This window comes from Syngnathus scovelli, chromosome 2 (genome assembly GCF_024217435.2).
Source record: "Syngnathus scovelli strain Florida chromosome 2, RoL_Ssco_1.2, whole genome shotgun sequence".
Lineage (NCBI taxonomy): Eukaryota > Metazoa > Chordata > Actinopteri > Syngnathiformes > Syngnathidae > Syngnathus > Syngnathus scovelli.
In genome coordinates this window covers 18,160,392-18,186,260 of record NC_090848.1, presented here as the reverse complement: position 1 = coordinate 18,186,260, position 25,869 = coordinate 18,160,392, and the positions used below count along the sequence as shown (strand labels likewise).

General features: G+C 42.3%; 1 protein-coding gene across 3 annotated transcripts in view; it reads left to right on the top strand.

Moving 5' to 3' along the window:
* nphp4 (nephronophthisis 4) overlaps positions 1-25,869 on the top strand; it is a 107,558-nt gene that overhangs the window by 60,051 nt on the left and 21,638 nt on the right. For all 3 annotated transcript variants that reach the window (XM_049754895.2, XM_049754894.2, XM_049754896.2), the window contains 6 exons: positions 3,695-3,886; positions 4,785-4,942; positions 10,715-10,906; positions 13,505-13,692; positions 17,632-17,792; positions 18,687-18,849. In XM_049754895.2, coding sequence (XP_049610852.1) covers positions 3,695-3,886; positions 4,785-4,942; positions 10,715-10,906; positions 13,505-13,692; positions 17,632-17,792; positions 18,687-18,849 — 1,054 coding nt within the window. The remainder of the gene's footprint in view (positions 1-3,694; positions 3,887-4,784; positions 4,943-10,714; positions 10,907-13,504; positions 13,693-17,631; positions 17,793-18,686; positions 18,850-25,869) is intronic.

Here is a 25,869-nt window from a genome sequence, read left to right as displayed (position 1 = left end):
CACAACAAAATGAGTTTTGTATAAAATGAAACGTAGTATTTTCTTAAAGAGCAGCGAGACTTGAATTTTTCAATTTGACAAGCATATTTCTTTCAGCTGCAGAACATTGATTGAAAAACTTTATTTAGTACTACTATACTAGTACTACTAGTACTACTATTACTACTACTACTCATTGTAGCTATGTGTTGCAGGGGTGAGTAACAGTGAGTAGTGTTACATTTTCACGGTATAACCTGAGAACATGTCAGATGTTTTATGAGCCAACTAATGGCTGAAGTGCATATGACCCTGCGTCTAGCTCCTACATTTATATGAAAGACTAAGTAAATAACGTTGTGAAGCACAAGTCATTATTGCTGAGGCTGCTCTGAGTGCACACCATAAATCTATTTGGCTATGTATTCATCTATCATTTTAATGGCACTCCAAGTCTTTGCATGGAGAGATGAAATGGGAATCAATGTGTGAAGCCATGACATTGCTTTTGGCATCCTAAACTTCATCTTGACTAGTTGTGCGGCAGTAGTCACAAATGCACTCTTTGTTTCCCATTTCCTTTGCTTTTAAAGATACAGCTAGAAAAATACGTGTTTCCACCAACTAAACCCATTTCCTTTTCCTGCTCAACAAATTTCTCTTCCCTTGTCAACATGGCTGTCAAGTGCTGATTAATCAATCGCATCCTTTTCTGGGATGGTGAGCGTAAACAAGCCATTCTCTCCGATTCTGTCGGCAGCCATTGTTTGATCTGACAACTTTCTCTTGCTTGCATACATTATTGATTTTTAGCCCCCTGTTTGCTGCTGTGCAGAATGCTAATTATGCTGTGATATTTATAGCCAACATTTGGGCGAGCCATTGGCTTTCCATGTTGATGTTAATACTATTTTGCATCGGGTCGTGGATGTTTTTCATGGTCATGCTGTAAATGCAAGTTTCCAAGCCAGGGTGAGTCTCTGTTGCACTTTTTTTGCTGGCACTGGCTGATCTGGCAGCTGCTACTGTCTCAGTCACAACTCATTTGCACAGATCCCTGTAATGCTGAATAAGTTACACTCCATTCTTGTCTTTAGATACCATGACAATCGTCTCGTTTGACCTCATTTCTATGTTAGCACTACTGTTCATTGCTTTGTGCAAGCACTCCTGTCATCGGTCTTCAAGTTGTAAACACAATGCAGATACTCATAACAATGTCTGTCTGTCTGTCTGTGACTATCCGTCCATCCGTCCGTCCGTCCGTCCGTCCGTCCATCCATCCATCCATCCATCCATCCATCCATCCATCCATCCATCCATCCATCCATCCATCCATCCATCCATCCATCCATCCATCATTCCAATCCATCCAATGCGAGCGACCTAAGTTTTTGTGTGATTGTTGAGGCATATTTTCTTGTCAAACTACAAATGGTCCTTCTCTTGTCACATGCAAATTGCAAGGTATCCATTTTCTTTCCAGACCACAGATAGTGGCCGTTGAACAGAGATTGATAAAACTGCAATGTAATATGAATAGCAGGTGTATTATCTTTGAAAGGAAGCCTTCTATTGCACTGCTGCCAGGGCCTGTAGAATTGGGTTCCCTAAGAAGCAGAGATGTCATTTTATAAAATACACCTCTTTTCTTGAAACGAGTGCAAGACCGTGATTACGTTCCTGCTCTACAACCCTTTTTGTAGGATTGTAAAACTCAGCAGCTATTTTGTTTCAACATTTGTTGAAAGTATTGCAAGACGTGTTATTATTCCCTGTCGTCCTTGGTTCTCTCAAGCTACAGTTTAGTATTTTTGTTGCACCAGATTAGACGCAGGCCATCACAAATATCTTATATGGGTTAAAAGCAGCCTTGACTAATATGTATAGAATACATATTTTTGCATGCAAGTAGGATTGAAGCACTATTTGCTCGAATCCTTAGATGTTTGTGTGGTACAGTCCTTGGAGTGCAATGCTTTTTTAGCATTAGAAATAAACACAATTTCACCCAGGGTCATACTTCAGTTCAGCATCTTAAAATAGTCTAGTTTGAAATGCTAAATGTTGACCTAACGTGTTCCTACTCCAGGCTTTGTCCTATCCTGCTACCCTAAACAAGCTGAACAGTGTAGTAGTAGATGGATGGATGGATGGATGGATGGATGGATGGATGGATGGATGGATGGATGGATGGATGGATGGATGGATGGATGGATGGATGGATGGATGGATGGATGGAGGGAGGGAGGGAGGGAGGGACGGAGGGAAGGAGGGATGGATGGATGGATGGATGGATGGATGGATGGATGGATGGATGGATGGATGGATGGATGGATGGATGGATGGATGGATGGATGGAGGGAGGGAGGGAGGGAGGGAGGGAGGGACGGAGGGACGGATGGACGGATGGACGGATGGATGGATGGATGGATGGATGGATGGATGGATGGAGGGATGGAGGGATGGATGGAGGGATGGATGGAGGGAGGGAGGGAGGGAGGGAGGGAGGGAGGGATGGAGGGATGGAGGGAGGGAGGGATGATGGAGGCGATGGATGATGGAGGCGATGGATGGAGGGGATATATGATGGAGGGGATGGATGATGGAGGGGATGGATGATGAAGGGGATGGATGGAGGGATGAAAGGATAGGTTCAGTGTAGAACCTTCTATTATCACCTATGCTTAGTCCCTGTCAGCTCCAATTCTTCATACTTTGACATTCTGACAGCTCGCTAATATGTTCCTTTGTGTGCTTGGCTGCTACACCCTTTGTTCTTAAAATTACACTTGCTTTCTCTTTTCCTGTCCCAACACCCTGGCAACATTCGAAAAGCTTTGCGTACCGGACGATACCTGCTACACAGTAAAGACATCGGTCCATCCATCAAATTGTCAGCTACGTATGAGGTGTCAATGGTCAATGTACAGTACTTGAATTCTGAGATAGCTGAATCCTTACATTCAACATAATTCTATATTTTTATTGTTTCGTAAAATCCTTCCTTCAGGTCAGTGAGATTAACCTGTAATGCTTCTTAAAATTGGCAAAGTGCTCCTCAAATGAAGTCATTGAATAAAAACTGCTCTTCAAAGAATAGTTATTTCAAGTCTTGTATGAGCAATGAGGAAAGTCATTGGGTCACTGTATATTGAGTTTAAATGGAGTTTACAACATTTCAGGTTACATTGCACTATTAAGCAGTCAAGTACTTCTAAATGGACATCTTCTGGATCTTTAACTTTAATGATGGTGCTGTGATAGTGGCTCTTCAGCTTTTGGCAGGGAAACTCAATTTCCTACCGCAGATGTTTTACATCACAGAAGATGCATTTTTAAGGAGACATTATGCTTCGTAATTTGGGTGGTTGGATGAGATGCTAAAACAAGAAGAATAAGATTTGATTCGATGAATCTAAATTAGTGGAGACTCATTTATTTTCAGTTTTTTTCCCAGACAAGTGTAACACCATCTATTCATGCCAAAATTTGAGTTTGTTTTGAGGTTCCATTTGCATCCTGTCAACTGAATCCACCGCCGATTTTTTACAAGCACTATTTGTAATGTTTTAAATTGCGTTTGTCATTTGAAACTCATTAAGTACAAGCGTCTCCCTTGTTATTCATAATAAAATGATGATACCAAAACAATCACAAGCTATAATAACATAACATAACGTGATGATAGCTATTCACCTGTGTTTCTTTTCAGCTATCACTGTCTCAACTGACAGCTACCTCACACTACCCGACCATGAGCAATTCCAGCTCAGGGTTGCCATGGCAACAATCGCTTCCTTCTCTTCACCAGCCTTCCCTAACGGCGCCGGTCCAGTGGCCATCACATGCTGCAAGATCTCCTTCCCTCTGCGTTCAGAGACATGCACAAAACACACATACGGAGGTAGGTGCACACTCAAAGTTGGAAAGCAAGCCAAGAGGCCTTCACAAAGACAGCACACACTAATACTTGGTACAAAATACAGCATGCATAATCATTTCAACCAAAGTATACACAGGCAGTCACTGACTGAGTTCAAGAACATGTTTACAGGACTCCACTTGTGCTGAATACACATGCCAAACTAAACTTTAGCCTCAAACCATTTATTTTGCCTGTGGAAATATGACAGATGCTGCGTGCAGCAGATTTCAGCTTTTCATCTGGAATTTTTTTTTTTTTTTTTTTCAGTTTAAGATGCATTTCCGTCTCACCTACTGTATCTCAGAAAGTTATAATTGTTTAAATCACAATACTGGGTCATGCCTTTTTCTCCTAACAAATGTGTCTAATTGAAAGCTTTTAGACCTCAAACATAATAATGGAAAATACCTGTAAACGTAGCTAACTGGGTGTAACTGATAACCAGCTTTATGGACTTCCGGAGTCTCATTGCTTCAGCCAGGGGAATGCAGAAATGAAGACGTCAGCTAGACTGTGCTGTGTTTAATTACGGAATAATTTCCAGAAATGAACTAAGGCTAACCTGCTCCCCCAGTTGTAGGTATGCACAGCACAATATCAGCACTTTGCCTGTGAAAGCTGCCTTGTCTCTGCATAATTGGACCATGTTCACCCACAGGCATTAGGCATCTACACCCTGTGGACACTTCATTAGGTACACCTGCACAACCCAATGAGAGCCAATATAAGACTTACTATACATCCAAATGTTCATATTTGAAAGCAAAATGATTATGCTCAGTTTTGACACGGTCACTTTTAGTTTTAATGCACTCACGATTTAGGTTGTATTTTCCCCCATTATCTGCATCATTACATGCATGCCATTCTTCTTCAGGCCGGCTCATTTGTCAGCAGTGTTCCGCACCTTGAGATGGATATTCAGCCGGAAAGGGATAAGACCCATTTACTTAAACATGAGGAAGACCAACTTCAGGAGCTCCCGTTCACTCCTGTCCATGCCCCTGTCATCACAGTGGGTGTGACTACACCAAGGTGTGTCAAGTAAAACAAACAAAAAAAATGTTTGGTTTCTTCAAAGTCAGTGTGACTTTTGAAGAAGTAAATTGCCTTTGAGTGATACATACTGTCCACCCATACCTTGCATTTTTCATCTTTTTCATGCTCCAACATTTACCTCACCTCTCTGTGTCTGACCACATTCTGTAAAGTCTCCTTATCAAAAGAAGCACTGGGTGGACTGCCAGTCACCAGACAGATAGTGTCTGGCTTACACCGCTTTCTGTCAGTGCTACAGGCTGATGGGAAATTGGTGACTAAGCACAGTATGTGCCCGTGCACACTTTTTGCCTGTCTGTGCTGTAAACAGTGAGAATACTAGTAGGACATCACATAGAAATCACATCCGTTTATCATACTTACACTTATAATATATTATCGAAATACATAATAATTTGCCGGAAACACCTCACAGGGGAGGTTTCCAGGAGCCATCCTAACTAGATGCCCGAGCCACCCAATCTGTCTTCTCTAAATAAATCAGAGCAGTGGCTCTATTCTGATTCTTTCCTGGATGACCAAGCTTCTCATCTCTGAAGCCCGTATATTTCCTGAGTGTTTTTGCATTGCCCGAATACTGTTTTTTCATCAGGGTTTGTTCAAGGTTGCAAAGACGTTCACCAGACATCCACACAATATTTGTGCATGCCTGTGTGTTTAAAGTTACAAAGATAATTGCACCAGTACATTTTTGTGACTTTTTGTGCTTGAAGGGCACTTCACCATTATTCCTCAAGTAGTTCAACTTTGTAATTGTGGATGTTTGAGTAGCATTAGTTAATGTTGATTGGCCAAAGTCACCAATGAAGCCACATACTGTAAAACCCTCCTGTGAGTCTTAGTGTGTACAGCCATTCATTACAGCTGTAGTGACTGTGTTGCTATCTACAGTGGTATTGATTGTCTTACTAATTGACAGTGGTTCTTCTGAGTAATCCAGTATTATTGTTCTTAGACGGAAGAGTTCCAGCAATAGCCAGTTTAAACTCTGGTATTGCTGTGTTTACTTAGATAATGATCCAAGTAGAGTTGGCTTTTAGATGGAAGAGATAGATTATTTAGTCCAGCAGTGAGACAGCAGCCTGCCATAGAGCTGTGCCAATATTTTTGACAGAAAGGACTACGTCCAGAAAATAATGGGCACTCTGACACAGAAACAAGATCTTGCATTAGTACAAAGAGTGTGTAATCAAGCAACTTGCAGAAACAGCTTTTCGAGCCTACAATGTGGATTTAGACATGCTGCTCTTCAGTTCAGTGGGCTGAAACATCTCTGCCACCTCTTGTGGAAGTAGAAAGTTTTTCGGGTAGAATGACTCATTTGTTTGACAGGAACAATGACGTTTAACACCTGTGCCATTTTGCCTTAATTGCCTTGAACATAAATATAGTTTTTTTCTTTTTATTTTTTTTATTTTTTTTTATATGGTATATGAAATTCAAGCCACATCTGAGAGAAAATAAAATGATCCACCAACCTCATTGTTGTCACCATAATTAGTTTGATTAAGGCTTCAGTCTGGTGCACCGTTGGGTATCATCTGTTCACCAACTGGGCACAGACAACGCTTCATGATAAGCCTAAACATTATCCGAAACATTAGCATTCACTGTGCTTTTAGCCAACCATCTGTGTGCTGTGTTGGGTGTCATTGTTGACAGTAGAAGTTATGAATGTTACTATGGCTGCCGCAAGACAGGTGGTTGCTATGATTAGCCATAAATGACAATTATGTGAGGAAATCCTCAGGGTGTACTTCAGCGCCCTCTGTCTTTTCCCTCCAAGTACTCTCACGGTCCCTGTGCTTGACGAATGTTCCTGAAAACATTTTGGAGAAAGTGAAGACTGAAGTTGAACTTGATTGTAGCGAAATGCAATGAGTAAATTGAAGTTACCCCTCCGCGAGTCGTCACCTTATCGTGGTGGAGGGGTTTGCGTCCCCCTATGATCCTAGGAGCCATGTTGTCGGGGGCTTCATGCCCCTGGTAGGGTCACCCATGGCAAACGGGTCCTAGGTGAGGGGCCAGACAAAGCACGGCTCACAAGCCCCTTATGATGAGTAATATAAATGGACTTAGTTTTCCCTCGCCCGGACGCGGGTCACCGGGGCCTCCCTCTGGAGCCAGGCCTGGAGGCGGGGCTCGAAGGCGAGCGTCTGGTGGCCGGGCCTTCGCCCATGGGGCCCGGCCGGGCATAGCCCGAAATGGAAACGTGGGTCCCCCTTCCCATGGGCTCACCACCTGTGGGAGGGGCCTAAGGGGTCGGGTGCAATGTGAGCCGGGCGGCAGTCAAAGGCGGGGACCTTGGCGGTCTGATCCCCGGCTGCAGAAGCTGGCTCTTGGGACATGGAATGTCACCTCTCTGGCTGGAAAGGAGCCCGAGCTGGTGTGCGAGGCAGAAAGATTCCGACTAGATATAGTCGGACTAGCCTCCACACACAGTTTGGGTTCCGGTACAAGCCCTCTCGAGAGGGGCTGGACTCTCTTCCACTCTGGAGTTGCCCACGGTGAGAGGCGTCGAGCAGGTGTGGGTATACTTATTGCCCCCCGGCTGGGCGCCTGCACATTGGGGTTCACCCCGGTGAACGAGAGGGTAGCCTCCCTCCGCCTTCGGGTGGGGGGACGGGTCCTGACTGTTGTTTGTGTCTATGCACCAAACAGCAGCTCAGAGTACCCACCCTTCTTGGGGTCCCTGGAGGAAGTGCTGGAGAGCGCTCCTTCTGGGGACTCTATCGTTCTACTGGGTGACTTCAATGCTCACGTGGGCAATGACAGTGAGACCTGGAAGGGCGTGATTGGGAGGAACGGCCCCCCTGATCTGAACCCGAGCGGTGTTCTATTGTTGGACTTCTGTGCTCGACACGGATTTTCAATAATGAACACCATGTTCAAACATAAGGGTGTCCATGTGTGCACTTGGCACCAGGACACCCTAGGCCGCAGTTCGATGATCGACTTTGTAGTCGTGTCATCGGATTTGCGGCCGCATGTTTTGGACACTCGGGTGAAGAGAGGGGCGGAGCTGTCAACTGATCACCACCTGGTGGTGGGTTGGCTCCGATGGTGGGGGAAGATGCCGGTCCGACCTGGCAGACCCAAACGCTCTGTGAGGGTCTGCTGGGAACGTCTGGCAGAATCTCCTGTCAGGAAGAGCTTCAACTCCCACCTCCGGCAGAGCTTTTCCCACGTCCCGGGGGAGGCGGGGGACATTGAGTCTGAGTGGACCATGTTCCGCGCCTCCATTGTTGAGGCGGCCGACCGGAGCTGTGGCCGTAAGGTCGTTGGTGCCTGTCGTGGCGGCAACCCCCGAACCCGCTGGTGGACACCGGCGGTAAGGGATGCCGTCAAGCTGAAGAAGGAGTCCTATCGGGACGTTTTGGCCTGCGGGACTCCGGAGGCAGCTGACAGGTACCGGATGGCCAAGCGGAACGCGGCTTCGGCGGTTGCTGAGGCAAAAACCCGGGCGTGGGAGGAGTTCGGTGAGGCCATGGAGAATGACTTTCGGACGGCTTCGAGGAAATTCTGGTCCACCATCCGGCGTCTCAGGAGGGGGAAGCAGTGCAACGTCAACACTGTTTACAGTGGGGATGGCGTGCTGCTGACCTCGACTCGGGACGTCGTGAGTCGGTGGGAAGAATACTTCGAAGACCTCCTCAATTCCACCTACACGCCTTCCATTGAGGAAGCAGGGCCTAGAGACTCTGAGGCGGATTCTCCAATCTCTGGGGTCGAAGTCACTGAGGTAGTTAAAAAACTCCTCGGTGGCAAGGCCCCGGGGGTGGATGAGATCCGCCCAGAGTTCTTAAAGGCTCTGGATGTTGTGGGGCTGTCATGGCTGACACGCCTCTACAACGTTGCGTGGACATCGGGGACAGTGCCTCTGGATTGGCAGACTGGGGTGGTGGTTCCCCTCTTTAAGAAGGGGGACCGGAGGGTGTGTTCCAATTACAGGGGAATCACACTCCTCAGCCTCCCTGGTAAGGTCTATTCAGGGGTGCTGGAGAGGAGGGTCCGTCGGGAGGTCGAACCTCGGATTCAGGAGGAGCAGTGTGGCTTTCGTCCTGGCCGTGGAACAGTGGACCAGCTCTACACCCTCGGCAGGATCCTCGAGGGTGCATGGGAGTTTGCCCAACCAGTCCACATGTGTTTTGTGGACTTGGAGAAGGCGTTCGACCGTGTCCCTCGGGAGGTTCTGTGGAGGGTGCTTCGGGAGTACGGGGTGCCGAGCCAACTGATAAGGGCGGTTCGGTCCCTGTATCACCGATGCCAGAGTCTGGTCCGCATTTCCGGCAGTAAGTCGGATTCGTTCCCAGTGAGGGTTGGACTCCGCCAAGGCTGCCCTTTGTCACCGATTCTGTTCATAATTTTTATGGACAGAATTTCTAGGCGCAGCCGAGGCGTTGAGGGGGTCCGGTTTGGGGACCTCAGCATCGCGTCTCTGCTTTTTGCAGATGACGTGGTGCTGTTGGCTTCTTCAGGCCGTGATCTCCAGCTCTCGCTGGAACGGTTCGCAGCCGAGTGCGAAGCGGTCGGGATGAGGGTCAGCACCTCCAAATCCGAGTCCATGGTCCTCGATCGGAAAAGGGTGGAATGCCCTCTCCGGATCGGGGATGAGATCCTGCCCCAAGTGGAGGAGTTCAAGTATCTTGGAGTCTTGTTCACGAGTGAGGGGAGGATGGAGCGTGAGATCGACAGGCGGATCGGTGCAGCGTCGGCAGTAATGCGGACCCTGTACCGGTCCGTTGTGGTGAAGAGAGAGCTGAGCCAAAAGGCAAAGCTCTCAATTTACTGGTCGATTTACGCTCCTACCCTCACCTATGGTCACGAGCTATGGGTCGTGACCGAAAGAACGAGATCTCGGATACAAGCGGCCGAAATGAGTTTTCTCCGCAGGATGTCCGGGCTCTCCCTTAGAGATAGGGTGAGAAGCTCGGTCATCCGGGAGAGACTCGGAGTAGAGTCGCTACTCCTCCACGTTGAGAGGAGCCTCAGGTGGCTCGGGCATCTTATCAGGATGCCTCCTGGACGCCTCCCTGGGGAGGTGTTCCGGGCATGTCCCACTGGTAGGAGACCCCGGGGACGACCCAGGACGCGCTGGAGAGACTATGTCTCTCAGCTGGCCTGGGAACGCCTTGGGATCCCCCGGGATGAGCTGGATGAAGTGGCTGGGGAGAGGGAAGTCTGGGAGTCCCTCCTGAAGCTGTTGCCCCCGCGACCCGACCCCGGATAAGCGGAAGAAGATGGATGGATGGAAATTGAAGTTAAGCTCGGTAAATTACGAGCAATCTTCAGCTCCCTTCTGACTTCACAGGGAAAAAAAAAAAAATAATTAAATGAATGGAGTGGTTTCCAAAAGGAATACATATGCTTTCTAAAATAACGTTGATGCAGGCGTGCCTGAAAAGTTGCCTATGGAATGCCATTTTCCACTACTCAATGTCGACCTTGTATTAACTGGTCAGTTGGGTAAATTTGTCATTGACACATCGTTGTTTTGATGATGTACGGCCAGAAATGAACGCACGTGCTAATGTAATCTTACTGTGCCTCAGCAGTATAACTCCTGGTCTTCACTTTGCTACAGCAATTCGTTTTCTTGTTGCCCTCAGTTTCCATCTCAGATCAATTTTGTTTACAAGATTCTTAATAGCAACACATTTTATTTTATTTTTTACACAATGACTTTAATTGCTGAATTCAATCTCACTTTGAATGCTTCTAAATGTAATGCAACTCTTCTCCTCACAGCTTGTCCACAGTCAGTTCGAGGAGTTCACTGGCCCACCTCTACTCTGCTGGCTTTCCTAACATTGTGGATTTGAGAGGGCAGGTGGCAGAAGTCTTGGATGCCACGGAGCCGGTGCCCTTTGATCCACACCGTGAAGAAATGGATCCTCTGCGGGAGAATCTTTTGGTCTTCCAATTTCTTGCATTTACAAGGTAAAGTTGGCAGTCCTGTAATTGTTGTCATTATCAACTGCAGCTTAGATCCTGCAGATATGCTTGAGAGTATTCCCAAGTTGCACTCAATCACAAACAATGAAATAGTCAGTGTCACATCAAAACTATAGTCAGTATTAGAGTTTTATGTAATTGTCTAAAAGTTTGTCTATTCTTGAGAAAGATCTACTAGACTGACAGATTTTGTTTGGTTTCTTCAGTCATCTTGTGTTTAAAAGAAGTAACATGATTTTCCCTTAGTCACAAAGGAATGAGAGCTTCATCTGATAATTGGATTATTGCAATTAATTTTACATGGTGAATTTTGGCACCTGACTCAATGACATATTTGTCATTTAGTTAAATTAGTTTGTTTATTTGCATCATTAAAACACCATAATGAGAAAGATTTCTTTTGGGCTAGGGTTACATCTATTGTTTGAAATACAATAAAGAAAATACTCCCTTTTTCACATTTCTGACCATGCACTACAAATGTGTATCCTTGCATTTTTCAATCGCATCCAAGGAAAAAAAAAACTGCAGACGGCCGAGTTTCTCTTTTTTTACCCCCCTCCTGCTGAGCTGCGTCTAAGATACAGACGCACTCAGGCATTAAGTTCTGTCAGTCATCCTCTCCTCACATGTCAGCTGCATGCTCATGCACCGCACGCACACATATGCTCACAATTCTTGCAAAAACACATTTCCTATCAGCACACCCTCTGTCAGCAAGCCGTCACAAAGGCCCCGGAGCCGGCGCCCTCTCAGTGACAGTAGAAGATGCGTGCTGAACACATCACTCGCATTACTGTGTCCTTCTCTCGTTGTGTATGCAATGTCAGCAGTTTATTAAGGCCGTTCTTTGTTGTTGTTCAACATGTCACCATGACATTTCGTGCGCAAGCACCCGTGATATGTTAGCCTTGTTTTCAAATAAATGTCCATGCTTTTAACAAGGAAATAAGCAGTATGTATCCCATTATCCCCTTAACACTGTTAATGGGGAAATGGCAGCAGACAGACTTGCGTACAGTAGTTTTAAATGACACACAGTGAGTACAGCATCCTCGTATTCAAGGGATGACTTCCTTTGTGTGGGTAGTTTGTCAGTTCATAAAGGAATTTGTGAGGTAAGCTAATTGAATTAGCACAATTATTCTTTAAAAGTATTGGCACACTTATTTACCAAAAGTAGGATCAAAATATCAGCGTATTCCCTCTAGATAAAGTTGGAGACCCAACGACCACTTATTTGTCAACTTTGAACTATATTAACAATAAACAATGAATGTAATTAATAAAAGTAATAATAATAATAAAAAGAAACTAATAATGCGTACAGCATAGGCATAATCATAAAAAAAAGTGATTGGACCAATCAACACATAAATATAGTGTTTTGAAGAATTTGATTTTTACATTTAAGTATTTTCTTGTTTTTTACCAAAAAATAAATGATAATTTTACCACAAATAATTGTGATTATTATTTTTTCAAAAGCAAGAAGCCCTAAGAGTTTACATTATCTTTAAAATGGTGATAATTTCTGTTTGATTATGATCCAAATAGAACATGTGTTGGAACATCTGTTGAAAAAATTACAATACATTAAAAAAAAGAGAATTCAGATTTGCTTAAGTCGTAGACATGAAGGCAAGACATAAAGGCACACCTTGATTAACTTCTCAGATGAATCAATGAGAGCTAGAAACACCAACATTCTCCCGAACACTCTGTCCTGTGCCCTTTTACTTTCATTTGGCTGTCCGTCCGTCCAGCCATCCTTCCATCCCATACAGTCAGTGTCATTGTATAGTAGTACATATGCAATTTATTCATCTTTGTATTTACTCTGTGGATTCTTATTTCATGATTTTAAAATGTATTAATATTAACCTGAAAGGAAATGTGGTTGTCTCTGCTGCATGCATTTGTGTTGCATGCAAAATTCACTTTCATTTTTTTCTATTAAGGTAATTGCTGATTGCTTATCAGCCCAATACAAGTGCACGGAAGTTGATTTCATTATTCAGTGTAAATCAGTGTAATCTTATAAGTGTGCAATGACAGAAAAGGCTTTTTTTTTTTTAACAACCTCAAGTTTATTTAGCGGTAGATATCTTTGTGTGGGTGCTGTTAAAAGGATAAAGGGTAGTTTTAAAGATTGTTGAATGAGTGACTTTACATTTTACAACAATTTATTTCTAGAATTTCATTTGTTAAGTTGTAATAATTATTTTTTAACTAATAATTTAGCAAATGATGAAACAGTACACTGTTTGTTAATTAATGATATTTTTAGGACATCACATTTGTTGAGCTAGTACAGGCACCATGAGGCATTATACTAGAAAATAGTCCATTTCTGAAGTGATATAGAATAGATCCCAACTATACGTACTATATGATTTCTTGGTAAATGTTTGTACAGTTATAGAAGAATACACTGCATATTCAGGTTTAGTACAGCAAAGGGTGAATTCATATGTGGACAACTTCCTTTACAATGTACAGAAGAGAGTATTTCAGTCCATTTACTGAGTTGCACGTCCTGATTTTGTTAAATGCAATGTTTTTTTGTTTGTTTTTAATCAGGATGCCAGTGGTGGGGATTGGTCCTGAATGGCCAGCCAACATCTACTTCACCTTCCAGTTCTACCGTTTTCCACCAGTCACATCACAGCAGCTTCGACTGCTCTACAGTGACAAAGTGCAGCAGAAAGCAAGCGAGCCGCTTCCTTGTGTTCTAACCTCCATCAATAATGACGGCTCTGTCAACTCTGGTAATGATCCTCTGTTGTCTTGGAAAGATATTGATACGTTTCTCATAGATTGTGTTACCTTCTTTTGGAGTTTTTAGTTTGTAGCTGCACTGGTTGTAGAGTAGTCACAGTAGTTTGCTTTCAATGCACAATCAATGAGGAATGAGCATCATACAAATGGTTGATAACTAAAAATTCACAACAGAAACAATAAACAACAACACAAACCAAAAGAGAACATTATTCAAAGCATACACAAACTTTCTAAAATTTCTAAAAAAATAATATGCAGTCTGCCATGCTACACGATATTTTTGTAAACAATAGCCAGTGGCTGTTCTATACTGAATTACCACCTGGATGAGACCACTTCTGAGCGCCCCCCGTTTCATTTTGCACAGGCGATTTTTATTAGAATAATATAAGAGTAAGTGAAACGTACATTACTCATTTGCACAAGTCCTGATATTTCACAATTGCAATTACAATAGGAAACACTTTTTAACATTGTAGCATGCAGAGTTAGAATTCAAAGCAATGTGAAAATACCAAAAACCTAAAATGAAAACACGTAACACAAATGAACACTTTCTATATCATAAAATACACCCTGCATGTGCACAAAAGGTCCAAATGTACCAGGAAAAAAAACGTCAAAGCACCATTCCTCATGTGAACAGCGTTAACTATAACTCATATTGTGCGTGCAAGCTTCATTGTGATTTATGTCAGCCCTATCCAGCTCGGAGTTGTCCAATCATTTCGTACAAACTGCGAGCCAGTTCCATGATGCTCCACGATGTTCTCCGATGCCACTTCCCTTTCAATCAGCCAAGCGGCCAGTGATTGATGTCTATTCATGTTGCAACTAATGAAATGGAAGAGATATTACTGCTACTGACAGAGTGTGATATTGAATACACAAACACTACCCCCCTCTTACCCTACAGACCTCCTCAGAAAAACATTCTGGATTAGCACTGTCAATATTTCTGGATGCACTCTATACTATATTACCCAGTGTACTTTCACCAAGATCTTTCCATATATAGTTCAGTATTCTCTCCCAGAAAACCTTTACACCAATTCAGTGGCAAAAGCTGAATAACTCTACCCTTTTACTTTTGAAGGATTAAGAGTTAAGGGTGTGGTTTAGCAGTTTGTGCCTCTTCTTTTGTTTTTAAATGAAAATGTCAAAGTAGAATCACAGTAGAGGACATGAAATCAACTGGAATTCATAACACATAAAGTTATTTGTCAAACGTAAACAGATATCATGGGAAGCCTCTGGCTGAGTAATACCTTGAAGGTTGAAAGCTCCAAATGTGCACTTTTGGTGACAATAATGCTTCATCTTGGAGGTTACAACTGTCATCATATGTGTCATCATAAACATACAATCACACCTCATTTGACTTTCACTGGGTATTTTTTTGTGTTGGGTTGATGTTGGTCATTTGAGTCCACTGAGTTACAGCTCTGCAACTGCTCTGCAACAAATTATTCCAAATGTAATTAATTTTCCATGGGAAATTCAATCAAATTAATGTAGGTCAGCCAACCATCGACAACAACAGCAGCCAATGTTCCGTGATGGACAATTGTGGATGGATTTTGAGCTTCCGCTGTAATATAAATACTAAGAGCGATGGAGCGTGAAAACAGTGAAGAATACAGAACGCATTGGTCAATTTGTTTTGCTCTTTGTAAAGAAAAAAAAAAAGACTTTTGCATTTTTATTTTCAGAAATCCGGGAAAAAAGGAATGAATCTAATTTATGCAAAGTGTACCGATTAGGGCAGTATAATGCAGAAATAACAATCACAAAATTAAGAACAGCAGTCAATGTTGTTTTACTGTAACCCTGGAGGTGGCGATCTTATGCATCACAATAGGCAAGCAACAGATGGGCTCTTGAAGTGACTGGAGCTTTCATAAAGATAAATATATTTGGAATAACATGTACCACCTGGTAGCCTATTCCTCTGCAATATTGATCTTCACAAGAATTTTATAGTTTATGTGAGCCCACAAACAGACATAAATACCAAAACCTGAGTCAAAGTCTGTCCTGTTAGTGCAGCAAGTAAGCACGACGTAAATTTGAATGTAATGCAACAAAATTACATCGTTTTATATTACACCCTGTGACTTCCATTCTTGGCTCCAATTTTAGCAGCCTTTGACTTGACTCCTGGCCCCGTTGGTTTAAATGTGCTGTTGATGCAGATGGCCTAATCATTACTCCGCTGGCAGCCATCAGCCATTGTTTCATCGGAGTTTTCATTGATTACTGGTGTGTCCTTTTAATAACACAATTTCCAAACATTTGTTTGGGGGACTTTGTTATGGTGAAGAGAAATAAAGTTGGCATCTTTTGGGTATAATTCCAAAATGTTTGGTGCAAAGATAACATTTGATGAATCGTTCTGCCGATTTTTTTTTCCCAAGAGATGAAAAAAGCCTTTTCAAAATAATCATACTCGATTGGAGGTTTGCCAATTAAATGCCGATTATATGTTGACTTTCTCACACATTAGTAAATACTGTTTGATAGTTCATTGTGGGCGGCTCGGTGGCGCACTGGGTAGCACGTTAGGAGGGTGCGGGTTCGATTCCACCTCCGGCCCTCCCTGTGCGGAGTTTGCATGTTCTCCCCGAGCCCGCGTGGGTTTTCTCCGGGCACTCCGGTTTCCTCCCACATCCCAAAAACATGCTTGGTAGGCCGATTGATCACTCCAAATTGTCCCTAGGTGTGAGTGCGAGTGTGAATGGTTGTTTGTCTCTGTGTGCCCTGCGATTGGCTGGCAACCGGTTCAGGGTGTCCCCCGCCTACTGCCCGATGACGGCTGGGATAGGCTCCAGCACGCCCGCGACCCCCGTGGGGACTAAGCGGTTCAGAAAATGGATGGATGGATGGATAGTTCATTGTAGGATGCAGTTTTGCCATTTGTCCACTAGAGGTATCTCTCCTGAGAACCTGCAGTTACACAGCCAAGCAATAATGACCATAGAGACGCACACTCACACACGCAAACGCACACTTCATTGTTGCCCTGCATGACTTTCAGGCTGGTTGGCCTGCTGTGCACACATCAGACAGTCTATCCTAGTTGTGTAGTAGTGTTGCAGGGTGAGTTGTCACTCTGTTGGGTGTCGCTCCAAGTCTGCCAACCCACACGCACACACATATATGCCCCTCGGGGCAGATATCTCAGTCCTTGCCTGCTTCTGAACGCAAACACCCACAGAGTGTTGTCCATCTTCCTCTTGGCTCTTCTCTTGCTCTTTCATTGTTACAAGCTCATGGCATGCTGGGTGAATTAATGGTCCAAGTGAAGACTTCCTGGGTGTTTGGGCAGATGGACGGTAAATGATTTTACCCTGTGTTTGAACATTCTTGTGGTCATCATACTCAAAACATACTTCTTGACAGACAAAAAAAATATCCCAGCAGTCCAGTATTTCAGAATATAGAAACTTTTTTTAATATAGTTTTAGCCATCCCAAATGCCTCAAACAGATTTAAACTTTATCAAGACTATTGACTGGGAGCTGCAAAGCTGAGCCAATCGAGTATGCTAGCATCAAATATATGGAGCTGAGTAAGTACTGTCTGTAGGGTATTATTAGTAATTGGGCCCCCCATGCATTTTATGTTCCACCCTGAAGTCTGAGGTCTGGGGATAGGTCTGAGTATGCTCGTGTAAAAATACCAAAACAAAAACACAATTGATTAAACAATTAACTGGGAGTACTAACAATAAACTGTGATGGAGTGAGGAACTGTAGTTTAATGTCACCTTTCATATGGTATAAGGATTCATTTTCATGTCTGTCTTTCATGGTACATTATTCAGTGTTGATTATGCTAGTTTCAACTGGTCTGTTTTTTCCTGGTAGTTGCAATCTGTTATTTGGCTGCATTGCCTCCTCTCCACCTTCTCTATGTTTGCGCAGATTCACCTGGGCTGCAGGTACAGTTCAGAGTTGATGACAGTTTTCTAAAGCCAGGAGAGAAGCATTGGTTCCTGCGCTACCTGGCCCTTCACACCATGCATGTTGACATTTGGGACAGTGAGTCATTGCTGCTCATAGGTTCAACAGCTATTGAGCTGAAGGTAATACATTCCATTTGTGAGCAAAACCAATACGATATTATGGCTCTTACAGAAAAAATTCTCATTCCATTTCATGTGACATTTTAACCACCAGTGATAGAGCATAATTTATAATAGATTGCTATCTGTTTTCGCAACCCGTCATGGTATAGCAGTGCATCCATCATTGATTCATGCAGATTTGTAGATTTTATAGTGTGAGCCTGACATTATAGAGAAGCATGTCTCAGTGCATAAAGCACACCATATCCTCCATAAAAAAAACATTACTTTTAATTTCTGTTTTTCCCAAACAATAAAACAAATCTTTAACTACAATATAGTACACAGCTTTTGTATGATTTTTTTTTCTCGCGTAAACCTAACACATTTTTTTATAACACATTAGTTTTCTCTCTCATAGTGCCAGATGAGCACACATGCATTTTAATTCCATCATATCTTAGGCCCATATTGTTTTATTATAAAGAAGTAGAAGCAAGACTTTGTTTGGGGTCACTTAGAAATGTCCTTATTTTTCAAATAAAAGCACTATTTTTTTCAATTAGGATCAAACTAATCAGGAATACATGCATTGTTAATGTGGTAAATGACTATTCTTGCTGCAAACGTCAGGTTTTCAATGCAATATCCACATAGGTCTATTTCCAGCAACCATCCCTCCAGTGTTCTAATGATCCATTGTGTTTGCTAATTGTGTTAGAAGGCTAATGAATGATTAGAAAAACCTTGAAAACCCTTGCGCAATTATGTTTTCATGGAGAACACTAAATTGTCTGAGTGACCTCAAACGTTTGAACGGTAGTGTAAATATACATTTACCTATCCATTATCAGAACTACTTATCCTAACAAAGTTGTTTTTAAATGTCCCTTTCTGCCTCTGCATCTCCAGTACATGTTGCGGCATGGCAAAATGGCCGTGCAAGCACTCCATGAGCTGGAGGTTCTGACTACCGACTATGTCGGAGAGGAAACCTTGCAGACAGGCGACGCCTCCAACAACCCCTCCACCATCGTCAGAGGTCGGCTGCATGTTCGCACTGGAAACATTGGTGGCAAGTATTTTGGAACATTTAAAGCATGAAATAAATGCCATATTCAGAATGACCATGATAATAGAAAGGTGTATAGAAATGCAAAACGATATCTACCTTTGCTTCATTGACTACTCTAAGGCCCTCGACAAAGTGAGGCATGTAGAACTTTTCCAAATTCTGAACTGGATATTGATGGCAAGGACCTTAGAATATTGAGCAACCTCTACTGGAAACAGACAGCCACAGTGAGAATAGATGGCGTGCACAGTGAAGAAACTCCAATCAGACGGGGAATGAGACAGGAATGTGTCCTATCCCCAGACCTCTTCAATTTATACAGTAAAATAATTCTAAAAAACTAGAGGCAACAGAGATGTGGTTCCTCAGAAGAATTCTGAAGATATCATGGAAGGAAAAACGGACAAATCGGGAGGTCCTCGAAATGATGAATATGAAAAGATCACTCCTCAATACAGAACGAAAAAGACTGATGAAATTCTTTGGCACACCTACAGAACAAAGGGAATAGAACATCTCAGCGTAACAGCAAAGATTGAGGGAAAGAGAAGCAGAGGACGCAAACGACAAATGTATGTGGACAGCCTCAATGAATGGGCAACTCATAAAACGCTAACAAACAACCAGTTCATGAAAGCTTCGGATGACAGAGAAGAATGGAGGGCCATGGCCGTCAATGCCTGTTCCAGGCAAGACACCTGATGATGATGATGAAAGCATGAAATGTACTCCGACAAACACACACCAATTATAATAACCACCAAAATAATAATTGGGCCAGTGATTCTGTAAAGTTTAGAGTACAAGACACAACTTCTTTCCCAAGCATTAGGCCCTGCAGATAAAACAATGGTGGGTTTTTTTCAGATTGTAGGAGCATTACACGTTCATCTTTCCTACCATCTTGCTTTTTTATGCAGCAAAATCACGTTTGGGAATGTTTTGATGAATTCCATGTTGCGTGTTAATTGTTTTTAGGTTTTAATCAAAGCCGACTGACACATTAGGATTATCGACATTAAGATCTGCTGCTCACGTACGCACCCTCATCATAATGAAAAACACCATGTTGAAAGTTGAGCAAATTTCAGCAGTCGCTTCTGTTACTTTGTGCTGTTATCCGTTGTTTCTAATGCTGACAGTTTGTCTGTGTGTGTGTGTGTGTGTGTGTGTGTGTGTGTGTGTGTGCGTGCGCGCGTGCGTGCATGTGTGTGTGTAAAGTATGCGCTTTATTACTCTTGAAAAAAGTTATGATTTTTTGTGTTTGTTGCTTATATGCAAGTTTATGTGAATATTTTTCAGTGTAGAGTACTTTTCATAGAGTAGTTTTGATCCTTCTTCCTCTTTCCCCTAAAATATTTACAAACCACTTATGATATTCAGCCAATGTCCCTTCCCGTAAAGTCATGTTTACTTTACTATGGTTGGAAAATGACAGGGGAATCCATAAGATTGATGTTTTTTAAAGTCTAGAAGGCTGCAAAGCTAACACTCTACCATGGAGAAATATTTTGATATGATAGTTCCACTTCAGCTAGCTAGGGAGCTCCCTATTTCTTCCCTTCTTTTGTATTCATTCACTTTGGGCTTGTACAGAGCAATGGCTGCTGCCAGTATCTTTTTTTTTTTTGCCATGCATCAACTGCTGAAACATACTCCCTTGCATAAACAGCGCATCATTGTACCCAACCTTAGAAACAGCGCAGAGTGCCATTCTAAGTTCTAAATATGCCAGCACTTTCTCATTGTGCTTATCACTCAAAGCAGGTTGAGAGTGCAATGGCTTATTGGATAGAAGTGGCGGTGAGGGAGCGGGTGGATTGTGTCTGCATGTAAATTCCAATCAATGCTCGGTTATCCATTAGACAGCTTGGCGGACAGTCGGAATCAATTTGGAAAGGGAGGCGGGCTCACAAGAACTTTTCTTTGTTTCCTTATCCATGTTAGCTCATTTCCTCACATTCTCTCCGTGCTAGTTCTCACATTTTTTTGCCGCCCATCACCTCCTCGACAACACATCTGGGAGGAGGAAGCGAGGTGTCTTTTCATCAGACTCAACAACTCTTAATGGGTGGCTTGTTGAAGAATATGAAGGGCATTCATTAGTGGGCAAAAAGGCGAAAAGTTACACACGGATTGAGATGGATGTGCCGGGTGAAGGCTCTGACTGAGATTGGACAGGGTGGAAATCAAACCGCTCACACATGCCGAGGAGGTGAGCGCTCATGCGTCCACACAGACATATAGACAGACAGGTGTAGCAGAGCATGGGGCACCTTGTGTGATGAGGCTGGCGGATGGAAATATTCCGCAATAGAACACTGATACCATGTGAGACTCTTCGCCTCGTGATTTTTCTGTCATATGCTCGGATTCTTGCAATTCTAATACTTGTAAATCCACCCTGGCTGTGTTTACAAAAATGCATGCAGGCCAAGCTAATGCCGCTTTTGAACGACACAATACCTGGCCGCATGCTTGTGCACTGTAGTCACGAGGGAAACACATTGGCACAAACAACAACAATGGAAGCGAACGAGCATTTACTTAAGGTGACGCATTTTAACTGAGAAGAGACTAAGGGGCAGCAAGAAAAGGAAACACTGTAGCAAATATAAGACTGGATTATATTTCTGGAGCATTCATAGGGAAGGCACAGCTACAACTTAAATTGATGTGAACATTGGTGTACTGTTTATTTCAAGCCTGACGCATATGACGGTGACAGTAGCAAGTACAACTAAAATGATTTGTGTGGCACATAATGGAGGAAAAGCTTTTTACTATCATTTTAGCAGAAGCAAATGCTTATCTATTGCTACAATGTTGTTAAAAATACATTATAAATACTTTTTTAAGCTTTATATTGAGAGGTGAAAAATATTTTAGTTTCAAACATTGGAAATCAAAACAAAATCAAATACAGATGTAAATAATAAACATTGAATTTACATTACTGGTTTTAATTGTAAATATCAATGTGAATTTGAGATGTACAATGTTGTCTTTGTAAAGGCAGTTTTAATACAGTTTTTCTCTTGGATTTCACTAGATTGTGCACTTCTACCTAGTCAAGTCTCATTAGTGAGTGGTATAAAATATTGATTCAATTATGTCCTCTAACATCATGGTGGGCCTTGTTACAGCAGTCCTGCTTCAACGTGTTTCAAACATACATTCTATGAAACTTGTCTTTTATTATATTTATCAGATTTTTTTAATTGAAAAAGTTTGCCTGAGCCTGTTATTTTAAATGAGAAAGAGCAGACCACCAATTGATGTCTTTTTCTATTACCGGAAAGTTCGGTTGGGATTGACAAGTCATTAAATTAGTGCCGATGAATGTGCTGTCGGCCCTATTCATTATTCTATTAAGCGACCTTTAGTGAAGATTCAAGGACAAAAAAGAAATGAAATGTAAATGTAAAAAAAATTTCACATTTTCAGTTCTCCAATGAAACTGATTGACTGGTCAACCAAGAGGAAATCGATTTTGCTTTATTGTCTTTATCTGATGGAGCCATGTAAGTAAATTGGTGGTAACCTAGGTGATACATTAAGCGATGTTTCACCTCAGCCTCGATGGCCACTTTGCAAGTGCTTAATGTCTAGATCGTAATCATCAATGATGTTTGCTTGGCACAATAAATCAAGGCAGACATTTTTCTACATTTAGCACTGTATAGCCGAGTCCAAGGCAAAGTTGCATTTTACATAGGGTTTCTTTTTGTTACAAAGTAATTTATGCGCACCTAGCCCATGAAGTCGGGCCAAATATGTTGCCATCAAAAGTTCTGAAAAACTGAGGCCCATTTCTGTAGTTTTGCATTTTGTTTCGGCATCGATAGATACCTGAATACCAGTTAAGCTTTTATTTTGAGGGAACTATTTGTACCAAAACACCAACTTTTTAACAGACAGACTTAAGAGAATGAAACCTCTCATTTAATTGCTGCAGCCCTTCCCAGTTAATTCTTGACAAGAGGTGTGGTAAAAGAAAGAATGGTTGCCAAGCACAGGGTATATACTGTATAAATCACTTACTGGAGGATTTAATCTTTCAATAAACGGAATGGTGGAAGGGGCAGAGTACCCTTAGAAAAAAACATGTGCAGAAAGTCCAACATTGAGATTTGAACCTGTGACTTCAAATTGCTCAGCAAATGCGTGCCACTGGAACGAAGAGCCCTCTCATGTTAAATCTGTTTACTTGCTTTGAACTAGTACATCTATAGCCTTTCTCTTGCTCTGCCAATAGACCGGCATGCGTATGCTCTCATGCACACAAGCAAACAGAAAGTGCATATATATATATCTGTCTCTTCACAGTAGACAAGGCGACTTTCTTCAACCTTCACATATCTGCAGCAGTCTGATAAGCTCCAGAGTGAGTGCTGCAGCTAAAGAGAGCACTGAAACTCTTGCTGAAAGGTGCTCTAAGTGAAACAAATTATATGTGGAATTTACCGAACAATTAGTTGGTCCTCAGGACTTCCCCGAGGGGTGATCATACTGTACAGTGTCTTACTTATTATTAAAAGCTGTTTCTTTCCTTCAAAGGCCTCGCTCTATCAACCTTGCTTTTAGCCCTGAGGTGACAGGGAGAATCTGCTTATTCAGAAAGATCAGTGGCCTGGAATCAGGAGGCAGGAAAAATTGATTATTTCAGACTACTTTGAAAGTCCCTCGATGCTTGCTCCCATTTGTTCTTGGGCCAGTAAATTGCTGGTTTGTTGTGGCCTTAACCTCAAGAACTGCCAGCAGAGCAAAGTGGAGTGGGCCAAGGGGTGCCGCCCAATGTGATTATTGTCATGCAACAGTGCCAAATTATCAATACATGTGATAGAGTTCAGCCCCCTGCCATTTTTTTTTTCAGTTCGCATTTCCCATAAATGAGGAACAGCTTTACTCAGGTGTTTTCTCTGCAACATAAAATAACATTATTTAGGGGTGGTAGGTAACAGCAGAGTAATTGATATAATGTTGCAATATTTTGGCAACTAAAATATAACAATATCAAGGCTAAAGAATAATTTATTCTGTAAGATAGCTATCAACAATCCAGCTCAATGCGTAACAGAAATTGTAAAGCCTCTTTTTGGTCACTAACGCACATAAAAACTCCATGTTTTTGTGGTTTGTTTTTCACTATTTGACTCATTCGTGTATTGTTGTATTTTTTCTGTAACATCCAAAGATGCCTCATAATGAAAATAAAACTCTCACAAATTGGTCATTGGAGTTCAGGAAGTATTGAGATACAGTGCCTATTGACTCGAAAATTAAGAACTTTACATGATACAAAGGAGCTAAAAGCAGTTTGCAAAGATTTCCAAGTTTCCAAAAAGGTCACAATGTTATTGCCATTACAGTTCAATGTAAAGTATAATCCATAATTTAATGGGAAATTTAGAAATCGTGTGACCCAGATGTAGACCTCCATGTCAATTAGATGAGTATTTGAATAGGCATTATTTGTTAGGACTATTAAATCTCCTATGGTGATAGATGGTTAATTAGAATGCTTAACAGATTACGTAAATCAGAGGATTTTAATTGAGTTCATTATTAAGCCATTTGTTTTATTGTGAGCAAATAGTACTTGATGTTCTTCATATTGCATCCTAGCAAGCTTTCTTGCTTGATTCTATCCATCTCCAAAACAATCCTATACACAAAAGGAATTAACTGAAAGGCCTATAATGAATCATTGAGGCGTCTGTCTTGATGGTTTTATTATAGATTGGAGATGTTTAAGCAGAAGTAATGTCCTCACAACAGTATTTGGGGAAATAGAACTCAAACAATTACATTGCGCAGAGTGGGGTGGTGGTAAAGGCTGATGGATGATGAAGGCGATGCTTTGAGACGGCAGACACCTCGACCATTAATCTGCAGAACTCCTGTCTGTGTTCATGGCAACCCCAGGCTCCTATTATTCATTTAGATGTTGCCCATTATCAGTTTTTTTGTTGGAGTCTGCATGGAAAGCATGTGAAGGGAGCTTTTGATACCCCTTCTAACACCCCCTGTGCTCACTTAGCTATGTGTTTGAGGTGGTAAAGCGGCATAACTGATGCGGTCACTGTATTTCATAAGGAAGCGTCCTCAGTGGTACACGGAACCTCATTGTAAAAAAATATGAAACGTTCTCTATCAACTAAGCAGCTCCTCGGGTGTGTGTTGACAATTGCAATTTTAGAATTTGATCAAGGCATTCTGTATAAGTACCCTGCATTTAACAGGGCCTTAAACATGATTAGACCTTTTGGTAGCTCCATTTGTTGGCCTGGGTATGCGAGAAAATTTTTGATACGGATGTCACAAAAGATATATTTCAGTTACAAACTACTTTTTTTTTTTTTTCATTCAAAGTAATTCACACCTTCATTTACTTCTGGAAGCATTCTTCCAGATGTGTGTTAAATTTTGGCTTCTTGACCTCCATTGCAGCCTGGTCGCCCTGGAAGGGGGCTCTTCCTATCTGTGTGGTCTCTACTCAAGATTTCTCATTTTTCCCTGATCGTTTTGTTGTTGTTTGTTTTTCCTTGCCCTGCTGGCAGTTATGATAAGAGAATATTGGTCAATTGTGGGCATGTGAAGCCCTGTTTTTCCTTGCCCTGCTGGCAGTTATGATCAGAGAATATTGGTCAATTGTGGGCCCTTTGAGACGTATCTGTGATTAAGGGGTAAATAAACTTGACTTATAAGCGGTTCAGATAATGGATGGATTGACTTGACTTGATCCGCTGCGCCGTTGTCACGGCTATCTTTATGTCTTCTATGTGCTTTTGTTCTAGTTCAAGCGGAATGCTCAGGGCGCTGTGAGCAGGCTTGTTGTCATGGTGAAGCAGGCTCTATTTGTCCTGTTTCTCCTAGCACACTAATGAAGCAAAGCCTGCTGGAAACCACTACAAAGACCTGCTGGTAGATCTCTCAGTGAACAAGCACAGTTTAGTATAGGATTTGAAATTTTTCTCTTGTGATAGTAGTCCTGGAAATCATATTTAAATAAGGTGT